Here is a 21,763-nt window from a genome sequence, read left to right as displayed (position 1 = left end):
AATGTTTGAAGCTGTAAACTCAGTCAACTGCACACTTTATTCTTCTACCCGATTTGCAACAAGATGTAGGAAAGCACATAATTACAGAAAAAAAGAGAATGAAAAAAAACTTACTTGGCTTTAAATAAACTCTTGACTTCTTTCCACTCTGTACATTTTGTTTTAAAGACCATTCCTAATCAGTTGTGCTTCCTGTCTTTTCATCTGGCTTTGCAAGAATCGCTGTTTTGTCTTCTTGACTGAGATGCCTATTACCAGTTCTTGCACATTGTTTACGCTTATCCCTCTCGATCTACACAGCACTTCCATGTTACAGAACACACAACAAAGGTCAGGAAGCCCAAAAAGCAAGGAACATGATCTCAAAAAAATCTTGGGCAACACAATGACCTCAAGAGTGTGCTTGAGTCTGTTGTGCCTTTAAAGGTACAGAAGTGGAAAAGAGCAGCAATACTGCAGGAATCAGAGTGCTGGGTAGGCTGCCAAGGAGCCAGGAAAAGCAGTAAACTGTGAATGGCACTGAAACGAAGAGGGATTGGGAAAAAGAGGCAAACAGACAACAGAGCATGAGATACAGAAAAAAGGAAGTTGACCTGGAATGAGGATGGAAGCAAGCTAAGTGTTTTTAAATAATTTTTTTGGATGAACAACTGTATTTTTGGTAGAACAAACCAAAACATTTGGAAGCAGTCTTAGATAGTTACTGAGAGAACTTATTTACACATAATTAATTGCAAAATAAAAGCCAATTTAAGCACAGCAAGTAACTTTTATAGACAGTAATGCAATCTCCAGTAAGAAATTTAAACACTAAAATCTTAAAATATTTTTACCCTAAATGACAGAAGGTTTCTGATAGGATGCAATGAACCGAACTCCCAGCTATGCCATGATAAGAGTTTGACAAACGCAATGCTCAACTTCACACAGCCATATGCAACATCTACAACAAAACAGAACTTAGGGGTTAAGGGATAAAAACATCTATTGCAGCCTTGCAGACTGGATTGAAAAAAACCTGCTTTTTCTAGGGAGAATGGGAAACAGACAAACCAAAATCCAGCAGAACCTTACATGTGAGTAAATTTTTGAAATAACTTTGTAGTTAGACAACATTGATTACGCTTCTTCAAAATGCTGGGTCACTCTCAGTAAATGTCAGTACTCATTTAAGCACTGACAGCCTGATTTTTCAGAAGGAAGGAAATGTATCTTCACCATCCAAGTTGCTTTCCAAAGCAGTGGAACCAGGAACAAAAGCCTCGACCTGAGATGAAGCACAGTTCTACTACATGTTATTGTTTATTTGCAACTTTACAGCTTGTTACTTATTTTCCAAAGTTTAACATCCACAACCATAAAAAGTGATTGACAAATGAACTCTTGGCAGAAAGGAATTGCTACAGAACTGCAACTCAGTTACCCAGTTGGAGAAAATTTTCTTGAATGAACACACAGAGTAAGGGATTTGCTAAAATCCTGCTCTTGACCCTGCACAAATGGCATTCAAATCCCCGCTTCTTTTCCCCCTTTCTTTATGTGTTAAACTATCTCAGCCTGCTTGCTACTCTATGAAAAACTACCTAGGTTTGTACTTTGCTATCTCACAAGCTATGATAAATTCCCCTTTCCACTCTATTTCCTTGAAAAACTGAAAACACTGTATTTTAAAGCACTGTATTGACCCTGAAGCTCTCATGACCAGCAGAAATCCCTTCTGCAGGTTCCAAAATGTTAAATCTCAGACTCTGACTCCTCACACACCTGGTGATCAAGGCTCCACAACTGTGCAAGCTGAGCTAATATGGGTTCTTACTTTCTTAGAACATCCTTCTACTTTCACTCCTTTCCTCCCCATCTGATTTTCTTGGTTCATTTCTTTCCCCCTGCCCCATTACCATCACCCACCTGAGTATTAAACAATGTTAATCATAAACACATGAACATTTTTGATCCTGCTTTAAATATGCAACTCTTAATTTTAAAATCTTTTGTGAAAACAATTATATTTAGCAAAGCACCATTCCCAAATGATGTATTATTCAAACAGTACTAATACAAATACTTCTTAAAAGATAGGTGAAAAATTGTCATTTTTCACTGTATTTTTCACACACAAGTGAAGAGTGCTTAGCACTTCATAAAACTGATCTCTCAGTCTATGCTAAAGGAATACAACAGAATGATAATGAATTAAGGTTAGTGACTTTTGTTGTAAAAATTTATTACCTTGCAGACCCAAATGATTTAGGACTGTCTGATCCTTTAGACAAGTACCTTGGCATTATGGGACTGTACTGACAGGTAGTGAAAATATATTTTCCTGATGTATTACTGAGACCACTGAGAATTAATTATTTTTGTATAATAAAAAGCAAAGGATGCCACCTTCACTATAATCCCCTCAATAAAGCAGTGTTGTGAAGATTACCTATGTCACTCATCAGGTGTTCAAATATTTTTCCAAACCTGCAACTGGGAGACTCTCACTCAATCTCAGGATCTGAAATGTTCATTTATTACACACCACTGCTAACACAAAATATCCACTGCTTTTATGCAAGGCATCCATAGCACACCAGAAGTAAATGATGTTGATCTTAGTAAGCAAATCATAAAACTATAGAAGTGGTGCAGTAGCCAATGCTGTAGTGTTCACCCACATGTATCAACTTCTAACAGTGGTGTGAAACAGGAAAACAGTAATAACCAGCAACTTCTCAACATAATTTAAAAGAAATATACAGAAAAAAGGCATTCTATCATATTTTATTTCTTGCTCAATAAGAAAATAAAAAGGAACTGAGAAAAAAAAGCTTGGGTTTCCTCTAAATTAAAAATCCCCATATACAGTAAATTCACAAATACAAGCCGCACTGACTATAAGCCGCATCTCTGGGTGTTGGCAAACATTTCGGTTTTTGTCCATAGATAAGCCGCACACGAATATAAGCCGCTTTGTCGTTCGCAGCGAGGACCTGCGTGCAATTAGTAACAGAACCGCGGGAGGGCGGGGTTTACTGGCTGAGCTAAGGCTGTGCAGGCTCGGCCCGCTAGGGGCCGCTGACAGGGCCAGATGGCCCAGCCCGGTGCTGCCGCTCGGGGCCGGCTGCCGCTGCCACTGGGCTCGGTCACCCCGGGTCGGCGCTGCCCTGCGGTGGCAGGCAGGGATGGAGCGTCCCCTGCTCCTACGGCAGCGGCGGCGGGCGGGGACGGAGCTTTCCCGCGCCCGTGGCGCCGGCGGCGGGCAGGGACAAAGCACCCCGTCGGCTCCCCGAGCCACGGCAATGGCTGCGCGGGGCTCCCGTCGGCTCCCCGGGCCACAGCAATGGCGGCGCGCGCTTCCCCCCCTCCCCGGGCCGCAGCAATGGCGGCGCGCGCTTCCCCCCCCTCCCTGGGCCGCAGCAATGGCTGCGCGGGGCTCCCGTCGGCTCCCCGAGCCGCAGCAATGGCTGTGCACGCTTCCCCCCCCCTCCTTGGGCCGCAGCAATGGCAGTGCGGGGCTCCCGTCGGCTCCCCCAGCTGCAGCAATGGCGGCGCGTGCTTCCCCCCCCTCCCCGGGCCACGGCAATGGCTGCGCGGGGCTCCCGTCGGCTCCCCGGGCCACAGCAATGGCTTCCGCGGGGCTCCCGTCGGCTCCCCGAGCTGCAGCAATGGCGGCGCGCGCTTCCCCCCCCCCTCCCCGGGCCGCGGTAGGGGCGGCCCGGGTCCCCCCTCTCCTCCCCAGGCCACGGCAATGGCGGCGCCGGGCCCCCCCCCGTCTCTCCCCTGGGCTGTGGCAGAGGAGGAAAGAGAGCTCTCCCGCCTCTCTCCCCGCCCCCCGTGCTGCCTACAGGGAGCCAGGCTCCACCCGCAGTGCAACAGAGTAGCGATTTGTAACAATTGCAAAATGCCGACTTTGCAGCTGCTCGGCTCAGCACTCTGGCAGGCACTTCTGAGGTTGTATTAGCCGCTCCTGATTATTAGCCGCATTTCCGGTTTAGGAGCAAAATCTTAGTCAAATTGGTGCGGCTTGTATTCGTGAAATTACTGTATTTTCTTTGAACCTTATAAATTAAGTTTTATTTTATTAAAAAATCTCCAAAAACATTATCTCTGCAGATCCATTATGAATGAAGACCAAGAAGTTTTCAATTCCTTGTATGTTCTTGCAAGTTAGGAAGTTTTCAATTCCTTGTATGTGCTTGCAAGTCAGGTTGATATTCACCACATTTCCATGCAAATTTTGGGTTGGAGTTTCTTTTGAAACTCTTCTGCAGTGACAATTCTCAGCACACAAGGCTGCCTAACCCAACCTGCACAATTCAGAAAGTGACCCACACAGACAATCCAATACTTGAGATTTGTCCTTCCAAGTAAAGGCTGAGTAACAGAAATGTTTCCAAGGGATCTTTCAAGATACCATGTAATAGTATTTTGCCCAGAAGTAACTCTCTCCATGAACCTAATCCAGTAGGGAAGCAGAGGGACAACATCCAGCCAAGGACACGCTAAACACAGCTAACCACAGACACTGTAATAACAACAGTTACAAATCATTAAAATATTTCCATTTCCTAAAACACATCAATTGCCCCTCTTCAACATTACCTTTTCATGAATTTCTTGTGTAGACTGAGCATCACAAAATGCCACTGTGGCTACATCCTTCAGAATAGGCATTTCTACTGTACAGTCCCTGCCATCCAGCAACGCTACCAAAGGGCGCGGGTGCATGGGCCCATTCATGATCGGAGGTCGAATGCCTGCAAAGGAACACAGAAGACTTGTTATTCAGGCCATGCAAATGTGATTAAAAATAGGTTATAGCTAGTCTTGTTTACTCTGATGGCAGAAAAAGATTTGAGGACTGAAGCTAATAAAATAGGAACAAGTTTACACTCGGCTGTCAACCAAACACAGAAAACCTTACAAAGAAATTCCATGGAGGTTCAGAAGGCTGAACTTTGAAAGATGGATAAAATCACTGAGGGAATAGTATACTTGTTTTTTAAAGATACATCCTTACTGCATTAATAAGAAGTGTCTGAGCAACCTTATTCAACCTTTAGGTTTTGATTGGATTCCACACCTTTGGGAGCTCTAGAAAGAGTGAGAAATATCTTGCCCAGGCTTGCAAGAAGAGTGGAGCTTATGGAATATCATAAGCAACTCAGTGAGGATTTGAGTATTCAATTTACATATATAATGATGATTCTGCTGAGACTAAAATTTAACTTAAAAAAGCCTACAACAGCAAAATTTTCCATTTACTGAGGATCCAGTTTACAGGCAATTTGCTGATCTATGTAGGTCTGCTTAGACTTAAAAAGTTTTACCAAACAGTTCTATATAGCTTAGTCAAACACATCACACTTAATCCACCACTGAAAACTCTTACTAAACATGAAAAAAGAAGTCCCTCCCCAAATCAACGTCACACTCCAAACACCGTTGAGTGCAAAGAAATTCACATCAAATATCTGGGAGAAGGAAAATCAGTCCAAATTGAAGACTTAATTTACATCCTCTTTGCAGAGGAAAAAGTAATCTGGAAGATATTTAGAAAGAATCTCTTCAACAATACAGATGCTATAAATACACAGAAGTACTCAAGGGAATAATATTAAACCATTACATTTACAAAAAGTAGTTAAGCATGGGTGGGAAAAAGGACTTCCTGAGGAGATAATGGAAAGTAAAATGAAGAGTGAAGTACATGATCTTTTTTCCTCTTTTAAAATAAGAAGCTTTAAGCACTGCAAAGTAAATCAAGCTAGATATTTTTTGTATACAAATTTCAACACATACTTTTGTTGCAGTGTGATTTTTAAAACATTGTTTATTTGCTTGATAATCCAAGTTAGTCCAACACCAATGCAAATGACTGAGGTGCCCCTGTTAAGATGCAGGGAATGCTTGTAGAAGTTAAGTCCTAGCTCGTGTCAGAAAGCAAGTCCTGAAAGACTGATTCATTTCAAATGGATGGAAAATCAGTACAAGCCCAGCTGTACAAGGTACCAGCTGCTGGGAAGAGAGATTTACACAACTCAACTAAAACAGCATAAAACTTCCCCATGGACCAGCCTCAGGTCTGGGGCTGAAGGACAGCTCCAGAGACTGCTGCCCTCAGAGTCCCTCTCTCAGTGTCCTAGCCTGAACCTAAAAATTCCATGTCCACTCCTAACCAATTCAGGATAGCCCAGCATCACTGCAATCTGGCATTTGAACTCTTTACAGTTTCAAACAGTTTTTACACCTGAAGATAAGAGAACAACAGTCACTACATTTGGTTCTTTTCTGTTCTACTTCCAGCATCTCCCCACATCTGATGAGACCAATGGACTGACTGACTCTGCAGTACTCTCACCGTTTTTCAGATGGGAAAAAACACCCACCAGCAAAGTTTTCCATGGAAATTACACTCTGCTGCAAAAACACCCACTCCTAACCTCTACTGTGATAGACAAGCTTAGAAATGCTTCTGGTACACATGATTTCAGTAATATTCTGTCAAAAAAACTAAGTCACAGACATAAATATGCAATTTCTGAAAACTGTGCTTCTTGATAGCTTAGTATGGATACTTGTTTGAATCACAAATGGCCATATAACCCTCATACAGACTTTTTAGTAAATAAACTACATACAAGTAATGTGGTACAGGACACAACCACTAGAATATACACATCAAAATACTTAAGTTATTAATGAAACAATTATATCCTTTAGTGGGTATTTTATTCTAAAACTCCACATTAAATTTACTTTAAAACATCCTAGGATAAAGTATGCTATAGACTTGTTCATTTTTTTTTTAAACAGTATATATATCAGTATTAATAAAATGCAATTATGCCTAGAAAAAAATGCAAAAATGACATTGCAAGACCTCTTCATACTGCTTAGAATAACTGTGCTCACTCAACAACTGAAACATTATGGTCATGGTCTTGCCAGTACAGCAAAGCCAGAACTTCAATAACAAGTCTGAATGCTAGCTAAAATAAAAAATAAAAAATCCCACCAAAAACAAAACCAAAAACCCTGAGAACTTTGACACTGAATTTGTTGCAGATGAATGAGGAAAACTATAGCACAGGTGATTCTCTAAGAGCAACAAAAGCACCTTTGTCAACAGCAGAGCACATAGTCCAAACTGAAAAAAGCAGATGAGATTAGAAGCTCTCACTTCCAAGAAACACTTTTCTGACTAGAGCTATCTCAAAAAATCATGAAATTTTACAGCACTAAACAGAGCCCTTTCAGATAATGATTTCTCTAAAATACATAAAGGTGTGGTCTGGTTTTCCCCTGATGTCAGCATATGTGAGATTTCAACCAAGTTACTCAAGTAACATTGGTGCTAAGGGGAATGCCAGACCAAGCCCCAAAGCACAGGAACAGAAGTCAAACCCTCCCTGAAGAGACCACAAGGCTTTGTTAAGAATCCCCAGAATTCAAATACATCCAGTGACCTTGACCATGAAAAACCTACAAACCCTTTGCTTGCCAAAATCCTTTCTGAACTTCAGCACAGACTTCCTGTTGCACAATCTTTCTGCCTAAATATCCTGCCACTGAATGGCAGGCAGTAACTCCCCTCTTAGGTTAACTTACAGGAACTTCATCACAGTGGCAGTCACAAAGACATGGTTCCACTATGATTTAGAACCTTTTGAACAAAAAGCTTCCTCTTCCACCACTTAGAAACGTTCTGCCCAGTTTTTATCTGGAAATGTCACACTGCACTGTGCCTGTGGCTTTGCAGGAGACCCTTGGAGAGGCAGCAGAAAGCCAAGTATATTTAAGAGCAGTATTTTCCATGCCTGCATTTACAGTGAGTGATGCCAACTCTGTGCAAGAGAGAAGTAACTGTAAAGTGGCCAGAAGTGACATTCAACACAACAAATGTAAAACTGATTTTTAAAAATAATTTCACTTAGCTAGCTTATTTAAGTATTATGGTATAGCATTTCACATTACCCAAATAAAAATCATACCATCCACCCCCACATCCTGTAACTTTTGTTATGGGAAAACAATCTCAGTTTATCCTAACTCAAGATTTTCAGGAACCCCTACCAACCTGACATTTCTTAATCTGAGCTTGATTTCCAGGGTCATGTATTCGATTTCCCAATGCTTTACAATCTTCAGTATTCTGAGGCAAAATAGCAGCCTGTCATTCCATCCTCATTTCCATGTCTTTAATTTTTCTCGCAGCCTCCTGTAATCTTGAACCAAAGCTTTTATACTTCTTATCCACTGCAACCTCTGTAGCCTGGATGGTGTTCAAATTTTTACTAAAAATTAAACACAAACAATACATTAAAACAACGTTAAGGGTCTGACTCGTGCTCACAGAAGGCAGCAAACTCAAAGTTAAAGCTTCTCACTGCATCTGTACCCTTCCCCCTATGGCTGCTGGCTTTCCACCACACCTGCTGTGCTGCCATTAACATTCCAGGGAAGCCAGTGGAGTGTTAAGACACACACAGTACCTTGCTCAGGACAGCAGGTGTATTGTAAATACACCTACCTGGAATGGTCAGCACCACTCATGGCTTTGCCTGGGTGAGCAGGGATCCAGGGATAGTGTGTGATCTCCAAAATCCCTGTGCTGGAGGGCCAAGTGCTGCAGTGGGTACCAGAGATGGAGTGAGAAGCCTTAACTCTGAACTTCATGGTTGCTGGGTGTAAGTCAGGCCCTTAAGGTTATCTAAATGTATTAAAGAAAAAACCTAACACTTTCCCAACAGTTCTAATCCAGCTGTTAGCTGGGGTTTCTGCCCTGCCCCCATGTGGAAATAATCTGGTGGGGAAGCTCTTATCCCAGCAACAGCTACTGTGCCATTGGCTGCTGGAATTTTTCTAAATTAATACCAGGTATAAGGTGCAGAGACAGACAGAGCAGCTGTCCTTAGGCAGCAGCTATTCACCATGTGGCTCACAGCACAGTGCCTTTGCACAGCTGCAGTCTGGACTAGCTCTCCTGGAAAAAAAAAAACCTATCAAAACCTTATTCTAGTGCAGCTCTTATGGAAATAAACTTGGGAATTGAAAAACCAGTTTTCAGCTGCAGAACCTGAGAGGAGCCTGTGCACAACTAAGTGTGGGTCCCAAAATAAGGGGATTAAAGAGCTCATCATCAAACTTTGCAACCAAAACAGAAGTGGAACAGCCATGAATTATTTTACCTCCACACTTTTGACAGCATGGAGACTTACAAGTCATCTGACCAACCTGAGCACAAAATGTGCTTTTCTAAGCTGGGAAGAAGCTACCTAAGCAGGGTATTGTCTTCCCCCTCCCAAATCCAATCTGCATCTCCAGCTCCTTCAACAAAGTTGCATTGTTTGTGCTGTACTCCAAAGGGGGAAGAAGCCAATGTCATCAGGGATACTCAGGACTGCAGGGTAAGAAAGTTCTCCTTGACATAATCCAGGTTGTTAAAATTTATTTTAAACTTTTTTTATGGTACAAACTGGCAGTAATTGAAGCAATCACTTCACCCAAATATCAGAGATCTCAAAGCAGGCTGCCACAGTTTACTGACATTAGAAAATGCACTAAAATGCAAAGCTATCAAGATTAATGATGAACAATGTAATTTTTCACACTTTTCTACTGCTGATTAATGTAACATCATTAGGCTGAGGAGTGTCTCATATAAGGCATACATGCTAAAAGTAAAGGACATTGTCAGGTTGGTAGGCCCAGAACTTGACCTACCTTTCATTTCCTTAAATCTGTTAGCAAAGTCCATGTAATTCTTTAAATGTGTTTTTCTTTTTTCAAAACAAATGCTTCAATTCTTTTTTCTGAAAAATACATCAATGCCAAAAAGCACAACACTTATCAGTAACCCTATAATCACAAACCAACAGGCACATGAAATGGAGAAGTGTAGCCTGGCAAGAGGGTTTTCCTGTCACTGGGGATTCTTACAAGTGCAAAGATTAAACAAGGAAGAAAAATCCCTTGACAATGTCCTTTCCAGAGAATTTGTGGGGGGAAAAAAACTTTCTTTATATACTGTAAAGCATCAAAATGATTTACTTTTTTTAACAAAATGCAAACTACTGAAAAAATCTCATCAATATTTACAAACACAAAACCTGAAAATGACAGGTTGGACATTCAACTAATTTATAGTCTTGCACATGCAACATGAGACTAACCCCTTTGGCATTTACCTTTATTTTATATTCTTACCTAGGTAAATTCAGTGAGACCTGTCACTTATTTACCATAAACCCTCACAAAAATTTGCATTATTTTCAAAAATAAATGCTAATATTAATTCAAGGAAAGAATGAGATGTCAAAACAAAAAAAAAATACCCTTCTCATAACATGAACACAGAAGCTGTCATGAATTAGATTTGCCAATGTGCACTATAAAAATTCCTAGAAAGCCCATACTTAAAAAAAGCATTTTAAGGTTCCTGACCTATCATGCATTTTTACATTTTGGATTATTTTGGCAGACTTGTTGTTTTGTGCACTGTGAACTCAGGTTCAAGATATTAAGATTTAAGGTAGACCAAAATACTAAAAGGGTCAATTAGAAGTTTAAAATACAACTCAGGTACAAGGATCACTAAAATGGATGCAAGGAAAAAAAAAGAGCACTTATCATCTTCCAGTATTTTGACATTCAGCATATTTAGATGCTGAATATGCAACACAAAAATCTCATGATTCCACCAGAATCTGAGCCAACACTTTTTGCTGCTGCCTTCAAGATGAGCAGGATACAATTTCCTATGATTTGGGATGCAGGATTGGAGAGAGGCACAGGGGAGAATACTTTTAAATAAAGAACACAAACAAGGGACAAAAAAAGTGACAGCAACCCCCAGAAGACTGAATTATGTAGCAGATAAAATTTAATTTCCTCTTGTCCTCATCTCATTTAATGCTTCTAACTATATTTCCTAAGATTTTGGGAACCTGCTGCAAGGCTTATTAAAATTTAGATTTTCAAAGTAACAAGACAGACTTCACAGTACACATGCAAAAGCAAACTGAGCATAAGCTGCACTTAAAGCACACGTGGAGTCCCTGTGGAAGTCCCCAGAGCTCCGAGGTTAATGCTGAGCACGTTGAGACTTTACTGGAAGCCCTCAGTGCATGAATACCGCTGCTATCTACACTTTTTATTTACCTGAACTCAGTAAGAACAAGTCATCTTCCTTCTTTTCTTTTTAATTTGCAAGAGACCAAGAAAAATACAAGTGGTTTCCTGTGCTGTGTTGACCCAGTGATGTGCAGAGCAGTCACACCCGGCCATATCCTCCTGGTAATTGTGGAGGCTGAAACGCCCAAGAGCTCTGCAGGACACTCAGGGCTCCTTCCCTGACACAAAATACAAACCCAACACCAGCACTGGGTAATTACCACCCTGTCCACAGCCCTCCCAACACCAGCACTGGGCAATTACCACTCTGTCCACAGCCCTCCATGTGTGCAAGATTTCTGCGCATCACATCATTATTTCAGTGCCTGTGAGAAACGAGCCTGGGCACCCAAGCAATCACTACAGCAGACAACACAATGGCCTCAGCACCAACTATTTGAGACAATTCTCTTGCTTGATTTTCCCCTTTTGGTACAATCAAAACAAAATAAGCCAATGACTTCTGTTTGGAAAATTCTGCATTTCCCTGCTGTTACTGCAGCCTGAATCACGATTCCTCATTACTCTTCCATACTTGCACAGCAATAAACTTGCCATTCTTAGGATATTATTCTGACAACCACGAGGACATGGGATTTAACTGTGTTTTTTAATAATGATCCCTAACTAGTCTTTTTTTTTTTAAATCTGGTAATTTTGCTCTTATTTGTCTAACATCTGTCAGTGTGCACACAAAATCCTAAGTGCCTGTCAGGGTACCAAAAAAAAAAACAAACATCACACAAGGCACATCTTGAAAGCCTTTGATCAGAAATAATTTTCCATTAAGGAGAAACAAAATAATCTGGCAACATTTTATATTACTACACATGTACTTCAAACATCAGTGTGAAGACTAGAAGTACTTCACATCTGTCAAAAAATTACTCAAATTACATATTTGGAGCATGCTGTAAAGATATGCCTAATCTTAACTAATACTTTTCAAAATAAGACTGAAAACAGTATGAATCACACCTATTTAATGTAAAATAAACAAGCAGCAACAGCACTATGCACTATGGTAAAATGTTTTAATTTTTTATTACCATTTAAAAAGCAAAACAAACGACAATATTCAGTAACAACTGCATCAAGTACCAAACCCAGAAAAGTGTCTGCAATAAACACACATAAAAACCAGCATTGCAGCAGGGTTGTTTTCAAGTAACAGATACATGAAAGCAAACTCCAGAAAAAGGCAAAACATTATAAAGGACTGGATGTTGTACATCCAAGGATGTGCACAGTGCCTGTTTCAAATATTTGTAGCTTCATTAAGTAATAAGTGAAGAAGAGGGAGGATAAATAAATTGGCAGCAGTGGAGCCGTCCTAGTTGAGATCACTCACGTCAATCTCAGCTTCTGAGAAATTCTGGCTAAGGCTGCCAACTCCTGTCAGTTATCCCACAGGTTTTATGGTGACAGTGGAATGCCCCTACCCACACATGCTGTGGCAAAAGCCACAAAAAACGACTTGGTCACTTACAGGAATCACTGCAGTGAACTTGGGGACAGGACCTACAAATTAAGAGCCAATGAACCTGAGAATTATGACTCTCTGCAACCACATCTGCCCACAACTATGGACATCAAATACAGTTACTGATGGGGCAGCTTCTCCAAAATACAGGGCTGAAGGCATGAATCAAGCCTGCATTACAGATGTTCCCACAATGCACCATATGTTGGGTATGTATCAGAACATATCTCCACTTTCCTCTTCCCCCAGGAGAGTGACCATGGAGCTGGTTGATTATGGCATTTGGGGAAGGTAACCCACCCTAACAAGCTCCCAAACCCTGGTTTAAAATACAACTGAGCTTATATTTCAGACCATAAACTTTATTGGTGGGTGGGTGTGACTTTAAAAAAAAAAGGCAGAAAATTCCTGCTGGCAGAAACTGGAAAAACAATCTGTTTCAACAATTGCACTAGGAGCAGAATGATTAACTCCCTGAGCCATTCCAGTAACAATACAGATCATGCCAAGACTTTTTAAAACACTTTCCATGGACAAAGTGGTACTGGAGATTTTTAGGGCAATACTGAGGATAGATAACACCAGACTAGAACAGGTTGGCAAAGAGGGTTCTGCTGCACATGAAGTGCATCAGTGGGCCTTCTCCTCCTCACTCCTTTATCCATGGATTCCACAAGAAGCATGCAACCATTGCCTTTCCATTTTAAATCAAGTTATCAGAACTAGCATCATGGCTGTGAGTTTGGTAAAAGTTCATCAGCTATATAATGTCAATTTAAAATGCAATTCCCTCAAGGAATGAGTCTTCATGGGCTCATGACATATGTATTTGAACTATGAAGGAAAAAAGAAGAAAACAAATTTTTTTCCTCTCACCCAAAAATGCTACTCTTAGAGCAAGTTATTGTATTCCAGCAGGTTTGAGGTTTTCTGTTTGTTTTGCTTTAAACCACTGCCTAAGTTGGAAACATGCTTTGGGAGAAAACACCACTTTTTAGCTTTGTCATTACAACTGCTTTCAGAGTGTTAATTTCACATTATGTTTTAAAGACACTGCCAAGAATTTATTACAACATAAAATCTCTGAATGTAGCCTGTGCTAATGGCTATGCTCTCCGTGCTTTTCTCATATTTTAGATGTTGTACAGGATGCTGTCTCTAAGAATGAAACCAAATAATCCAAGTGGAGTCAACATCAAAGGCTTCCTTTATTCTGATCCCAAACATTGAAAGCAATTTCTCCAACAGCACACCTGTACTTTGCCCCAAGAACGTTAAACTACTACCTGGGACACTCCTTATTTCCCTTATCAAAAAGTCTGAAGATAAGCAAGTGTGGGGCCTTGGATAATCAAATTATTTTCACAGTATTTTTTTTTTATCTTGAGGTCAGTAGAACACACTCAGATGACACTAAAAATAACAGTATGGAAATATTTTACACATTGAATACTGACCTCTCCAATTTCTTTGTAACTCCTCAACTTGTTTTTATTTTGGGAAAGCATCAAATGGGATGCACTATCCTCTCAGCTGAACATCACGATGCTGTGTGTCAGCAATCCTTACAATGAAACAACAACAAAAAACACTGTGACTTGTTTAGGGATGGGAAGAAGGGAGGAAAGCTGGAAACTTTAAGACAGACAGCTAAAAACTTAAAAAAACAAATACACAGATACACACATACACAGTCCAGACTAAGATGAGCATAATTAAAACAGGTCAATTCAACACAGTAGCATGGATTCTGGCAAATGAGGAAAACCAAAGCAACTCTACCAAACACTGAACCTTTACAAAGGGTTCCTTAAAGCTTTTCTCTCCCCTTCTGGTTCCTCCCACAGCCCCTGACCTCTGCTGTTCTCTGTCAATATTAAGAAAATGGCTGATATGATTACAAAGGAAAGAACAGTGTTGTTGTAAAACTGAGAGAATTTGGAGTATAGTGAAATCAAAATCCTGCACCTCCCATCCAGGGTCCTCTGAAGCTTAAATAATCAAGCTTAAATAAATAGCTTTTTCTGAAAAGATACTAATTTTGAAGGTAAGCAAGTAGGATGTATAAAAAATTACAAGCTCACTGAGAACCAGCCAGTAACAACAGTCAAAGTGCCAAATAAAACAGGCAGTTTAAGGCAAAAGTCGGGTTTATGTTATCATGTTGCATTTAATCATAATATAACCAAAGCACATGATGTAAAAGAGCTGTTCTACTGAGCTTTTCTTTAAGTAGAAACTTGAGTTTCAATTACAAAGGCTCTGGTCTCAACATCACAGTTAAAGCTGCACAGAAAAACAGTTCAAATTGGGAGTTATTTCCATGACTTGATGAGAGAAGCAAAATATTTCTTCCCACACATACCACATGCTGAAGGGGTTTAGGGAAGGTTTTTGAATGTTTTAAGATCTTTCTGGTGGTGAAAAGCCAGAAGTGTTTAAAAATGACCTATATTTGCATTTTTTTACTGGGCTTTATTGTTTCTTTTAGTCTCTGCAGTTTAACTATTTTCAACTTGAAAAGGGTCCATTCACATGCACTAAAACACTTTGCAGATAATTATAAATTTTTCAGGGCACAAATCATATTCTGTCTCTGTAAATTGCATGAAACATTTATCAGTGCTAAAAACCATCAGTAACAGGAGAAGTATTATAAAAGAAACTATTGAACCCATTATTAAGAGTTAGAGAATCTTAAGGCAAAAGGATACTCATCATTCTCAACATGGATTTCTTGCCATCTTCTCTGACTGCGTATTTCTGGTGTGATCAAGTGCTTGTATTTTGGAAGATGAATTTACTATTACATTTCTCTGTAAATACAGTTAACATGACAGTTCATAGTTTGATTCTAGCCTAGTGTGGTTTAGCATAAAAACAAACTTGCTCCAGCTCGTGTGTCCGCCAATGTGCAGGCAGAGACATTTACAAAATCTGCCCACGGCACATCTGTGCGTCACACAAATGTCATCTCCCCCTCTTACAGTGACAGCCTCAGACTTCTGCAGTGACACATTTTGTGAAAAACAGACAATTACAAAAAAATGGACCCCTTCTGAAACAAAATATAGACTGACAACAATCAGAGAAGCAGTTACATTGGTCTGGTTTCCATCGGATTGGATGTAGTGAAAAAAAATCAAAATAAGAAACCTTAGTGTGTGATTTTTCTACGTTTTTGAAACCAGAAACAGGAGGGATGTCAGTAGCAGGATAAACAGCAGTGTGCTGCAAAGGCTGCAGGAGCACTCTATTTCTGCAAGCCAACAGGAAACACATTACTTGGAATTTTATCATTCAAAGATAATCAAACCATCACTGAGTTCATGCAAAGTAAACTCGAAACTTGTTCTGTTGTTCAGAAAGTGGACATGGCATAGAGAAAGATGATGGAAAACGAGTTTAACTGCTTCCTAGTGCCTGTGATTTCTGAAAAATTGGGAGAAAATGACAGCTGAGAGCTTCCCCAGTGCAATACAACAGCTATCAGACAACTCCCAGAAACCAAGAAACCATTACGACTATTTTCCAGAACATCACAAAAGAATATGAAGCTTGAATCCTTGAACTTGGGATCGAGACAGAGTAATAGGTCTTCAAAACACATTTTTTCCCTATTTTCTGGATATAAAGCAAATTCATGCAGGTATATCACTGCAAAAGTAAAAAAACAGAAGTTATTACTTCTGCTTCCTGACTTTGGTTACAGCCTCCTTTTGCTTATTAGATATTTTGACAGCACAACAATTATTTCAGAGGAAACTCGAGCTTTTAAAACATTTTCATCAATCTTTTCATTCGTTCTGTCCCTCTGGGTCAGGACTGTCACCCCAGTAACAAAAGAAAGATGAAAAACAAGTGCTGAGAATAACAAATAAAATCTGAAAAATAACTCTTTGTGATGAAAATTGTACATCCATGAGTAGCCCAGATGAGAGTAATTTATTTCATCTGCACTGTAAACCAGATTAAAATAAGGTACATTCAGCCAGTGATTAAACAGGTGCTGATCAAAGAAGCAAATGTTTTAAGAAGAAACTCCACCTGTGCTCTTTTTTTTTTTTTTAATAATGAATTAGCCTTACTTCCTTATAAAGGCTACACCACCACAATACATTGTGAAATGTGACCCTCAGGCTGAGATAAAATTCACCATTTAATCAGAGCTATACATCCCTTAAAGCTTATGTTAAATACTTCACATAAAGATAATTAAACTTTTATGTCAAAAATACTAGCAGCTTAATTCTCTGGGAGGTCTGACAAGGACCCACAGCAGAACATGGGAGAGCTTTCCACCATACAGGAAGCCTCTGCTTTCAGTGAGTAGTTTACCCACCTCTGGATGAATGAACTTGCGAAGGGACACCAGACACACTCAATGCCTGGTTAAAGAATGAACAATATGTAAGAAGAGGCTGTGCTGGTTACTCACAGTTTAGTTTCAGAAAGAATATGAAAGAAGAGTTCAATCTACATCAGAAGCATTAGAATTCAGTATTGGAATTAAGTGAATTAATAGTGGGAGTTTTATCCTCAGTGTGGTTCTCTACAGCCCCTCTTGGGCCAGGAATGTCCAGGGAATCAGGCAATGCAGGCAAGGATGGGGAGGGAAAAAAATCAGTTTAGTGCATTCTGCCACCAGTCATTCTGTAGTACATCAAGACTGGTGTGGGACCATTTTCTTTTTCAACAGACATTTTGAGAGAATGGGGGTGGGGGGTTGAAGAGAGGAAGAAATGGTTTTATTCTGCATGATGAGATACTGTCACACAGGAAGCATCAAGGCCGAACTTCTTTTCACAGCTGCATTATGATTAGTGAAAATCTGGTCTGTAAACTGCTGTAAAAAGCCCTCATCTGCTGTACTAAACTCTCTCAACCTCCAAGAAAACCACTGGCAAGTAACTACAAGAAAGAACAGTTTTGGTAGAAGAGTTTGGCAAAAACTTTCTTTTCCACCAAAGTTATTTAAAGAAAATATGAAATGCAAAAATCTGGGGGTTGCACCTAGAGGGATTGGTTTGTTTTGTTTTATGGTTATTTTTTTTAAACTGTCCAGAGAGAATGAGCAATATGGTCGCTGAGTAATGCTATGACATTCATAACATAATCCTAGTGGCATGAACAAAATATTTCTAACCTGCAGGTCTGTAGTGCTTTCACTGAAATTTGTTAAATGCTTCACAGACTTATGGCTTTGAATTTTAACTGTGTGTACTTTAACTAAGTACTACACCCAAACAGGTCAGAAGAACTGACTGTTTATTAAACATGTAAAATAGAGTTATGAGCAGTACCAATTGAATTTATTTGTTTTGCACACTTCCTAACAAATGGTTAGTGAAACAAAGTGTCTGAAGCCTGGAACAGGATGGACAATGAGCCAAAGCACATGAACTCAAATCTTATTTTTATTCTGCATATCCAATCTGTACAAATCTCTTTAGACAAAGGTCTGGAGCTGTTATGAATTAGATTACATCTCATCCTAAAGAACTTGAAAGCAACTACACTGGAAACAGAAATTCTGCAACTGCTTATAGCAGATCTTAAATTAGATAGTCATCAATAGTTAAAACAGTATTTATTCAGCTAGAGTACCAAATCTCTATAAATATCAGCAACTACTAATAGCCTAACTACTCTCTGTGAAGATGTGACAGCACTACCTGTTATTCTCCAAGCAGCAGTCCCTGCAGGACACCACACAGCACCATGAACACTGCTCCAGTAACTATAAAAGAAGCTCAGAACACAACATTTGCCAGTGCCAAGGTATTTCAGAGCTTCAAACTCCACTAAAATCACAAAATATTAATGAAATTATTCCCTTACTGATCAAAGTAAATCTCAAACTTTTTTCCCAGTGAAACACAGCAAACTCCTAAAAGAAAACAAGACCAGTAATAAAAAAAAATAAAGAGCAATGTCAAAAAATACATCAATGAAACAAAAACTGGGTGGTGTCATTTTGCATTACTAAGAAGTGTTGGGTACTTTCTGAGCCTAAACTAAGTTTTGGTGTTTGTCTTTTTTCACCGGTTCTGCCAAGTTATATGCATTTTAAAAAAAGCTTGTATTAAGTACTGTCTTTCTAATACAGTGCACATTATGCAGTAATTTTTTTCTTCCTTTAAAAATACATTTTTCCCTGTAAGATAGAAGGCAAAGTAATTTACATTGCATCAGAAAGCATGCACGTATTAATGATGGGGAATGATGAAGAACATAAATAGTTTCCATTTTCACATTCAAAAACAAGTACCTGCAAATTAATGCTAAAAGCAACTGGCCTATAAAGGAGCCCTGTTACCATGCCAACTGATCACAGAAAGACATATAATTCAACAAAAAATGAATAACCTACAAAACAAGAAAATAAAGAGCAAGTAGAAGTGCTGAAAATCAAGATCCTGACCATAACCAACTATTTCACAAGAATAGCAAAGAACACAACAATTAAATCGCAATTTAAGATGTGAATGGTGTGCAGCTAATGGCACTTCATCATTACAGTATTTAGAAAAGCTGTCAGTCTCTAGTCAAGAAAAACAGGATCCAGAACACTTCCACTAAGAAGGAGGGAACATTTGTACAATTCTTATGGAGCTTTTACAGTTGGTGGACATGAAAGCACCATGTTACTTTTCAGTGCACATCTTTCATCAGGATTTTAATTTTTTGTCCTTAAGGCCTTGCTTTGCATCTTACTCACAGAGTTGTTCTGGGGTCCAGCAATCAGTCAGCAGAGTTGGTTGCAGAATGAGGCAGTTGCTACTTGAGTGTTCATTGCAAAATCAGGCACATTAGGAATGAGCAGGTAAGTATCTGCACACGAGCTGTTCACGTGGTCATGTGCACGTATTTATCTGATGTAATTACACTTTTCTACGTGTATGTGCAAAATTCAATTCACAGCTGATAAAACTATGCTACCATTAACAGTATTAAGCAAACAAGTTCATAAATCAAGTTCATAAATAAAATCATGAGATATACAGTCCACATATCAATTTCTGTATGGACAAATCAGACTTAAGCAAGAAGACTTAGAAATACTGAATTGACAAAAATGCTACTGATCTAAATATAACTAGTTCCAAGATGCTTGACATTAACATGCAATAAAGCCAGCAGTTTGAGTGTATGTTCTTTAAATCTCAAGAAATAAATAACCCCAACTAAAAGGTCCATAAACCCTGCGTTCTAAATGAATACGAACTGAAGACAGGACACTAAATTTCCGTTTCTTAGTAAGTCTTTGTTTTATCAAGCAACAGTGCTTTTCTTCCTTTTTCTTCCTAGTTAGCTCTTAAAAACATATTAAAATTGATTAGAGGTTTAAAACAGATACAAAATTATGGTTACAGAACTGGAAGCTGGAAACACCACCACTAATGCATTTCAGTTCATTCGAATTTTACTCTTTCGTCGCTTTCTGCACGAGAAGAGAACAGAAAATTACAAATGCTTGTACCCACCCAACTGACTTGATATTTATGTGAACACAGAGGTTACATGACAATAGGCCTAAACACTGCATGAAAAAATGCAAAGTTCACAGAAAATGATCTTTAGTTTCATTTATGAGCCTCTGTCTGCGTAGAGACTTCAATGACATCAGTGGATGAAAGAAAATAATTATACAGCCATGTTCCAGCTTATCCAGATAGCATGAAAGATTAAGGTTTCAGACTTTCTTCCTCTGTCTATTCAGAATTTACTAAGAACTGAATTTTTAGATGTGACAGTTGCTTGCTGCCCTTTTAAACAGGCATTGATTTTTCTAGGAAAAGCTTTGCCCTTTAAGGGTAAAAAGTCTAAGTATTCAAGTTGAAAAGATCTAAGCTGAAAAGTTTTTAAGTCACCAAGATGCTTTTTTCTTTTTGTAAATAAAAACCACACTTAAATTACAACTCAGGAAACTATAAAATAAGCATTCAACATCCCTAATTTTTTTTAAGTCTCACTACATTTCTCCAACCTTTCTCTAAGCCAACTGACTGCATTTCTGCAGTTCTTGTAGAAACTGAAAAATGGCAATTCAGCTGTGTGGAAAGGCCAGGATTTCTGCATCTTTCTTCATGTATAAACTATTGCTTTTAGGCTTATAGACTAAATTCCTATCCCAAAAGAAAAAAAAAAGAAAAAAATATAAAATAAAATCTACAAACAGGTTCAAGACACACTGACTACTCCAGACAGCTCAAACTCCATATATAAAGTCAATAACCTTTGTGGAATGCCAACTCTTCAAAAACTCCTAAAGTACAAATACAGGAATTGCAACAGGGAAAAATGCATTTTAATAAAACCCTATCAATGTGTAATATTACAGAAGTTACAAAACACCAGCAACTGAAAGCTGCCTGTGCTGTGGCTGACAGCACCTGCACTCCTGGTCATGCTTCCCTGGCAATTAATTCCTGCTATCTTTTGGAAGGAGCAGGAGTGGCAAAGCTGAGTAAGATGAAAGGTCAGTTCAGCTTCTCACACCTTCACCTCTTTTTATCTATTGTCAAAGAATCTCTTCTGTTCTACAAACACCTTTCTAGTTTTTGGAGCCTTCTGAAAGTCAGTTTTACACTGATGACATCTTTTCACTACCATGGATGAAATCATCCACAGAGCACATGGATTCTTCACAGAGTACTGCCTTGGGCAAGATCTTAAAAGGCAACAGAGCAGAAGACTCCATGTCATTTAAATATAAAGGGAAGAACAATAATGAAATAAAGAAAAAAATAAATCATTTTCAACAGAGCAACAACTAGAAGGGCAAACAGCAACAATTTCATGTTCGGCAACACTTCTTAGCCTTGGCGAGCACTGTCTGTTTATATAACTGAAAGAAAGAATGCTGCCCTGAACTTGCCCATTATCCCACAGAAAAGGTATTGTGGGAATGTTAGCTTTTACCTGGCTAACTTCCAGATGCTGGCAGGAAAAAACGCCCTTTTAAAATTTTAGTCAACTGAAAAATACTCGACATTTTTCACATTTTACAATTATTCCGAGTTATGTATAAACCAACATAGGCCTTGAACTAAATCCATATAAAATGGTCATAATGAGATGATGGACTGCAGTGCAAAAAAAGGAATCAAGGGG

At 39.2% G+C, this 21,763-nt stretch overlaps 1 protein-coding gene across 9 annotated transcripts in view; it reads right to left on the bottom strand.

The window, feature by feature from the left end:
• The window catches only part of CTBP1 (C-terminal binding protein 1), a 233,319-nt gene that overhangs the window by 33,411 nt on the left and 178,145 nt on the right, over positions 1–21,763 (bottom strand). For 6 of the 9 annotated variants that reach the window (XM_033059940.1, XM_033059941.2, XM_033059939.2 and 3 more), the window contains one exon: positions 4,591–4,745. In XM_033059940.1, coding sequence (XP_032915831.1) covers positions 4,591–4,745 — 155 coding nt within the window. Of the gene's footprint in view, positions 1–4,590; positions 4,746–8,068; positions 8,286–9,714; positions 9,794–21,763 lie in introns of those variants that run through there. The other 3 variants (XM_033059946.1, XM_033059947.2, XM_033059945.1) reach the window with 3 other exon arrangements.

This window comes from Catharus ustulatus, chromosome 5, assembly GCF_009819885.2.
Source record: "Catharus ustulatus isolate bCatUst1 chromosome 5, bCatUst1.pri.v2, whole genome shotgun sequence".
NCBI classification, from domain to species: domain Eukaryota; kingdom Metazoa; phylum Chordata; class Aves; order Passeriformes; family Turdidae; genus Catharus; species Catharus ustulatus.
This window is presented reverse-complemented; position numbering and strand designations above follow the sequence as displayed.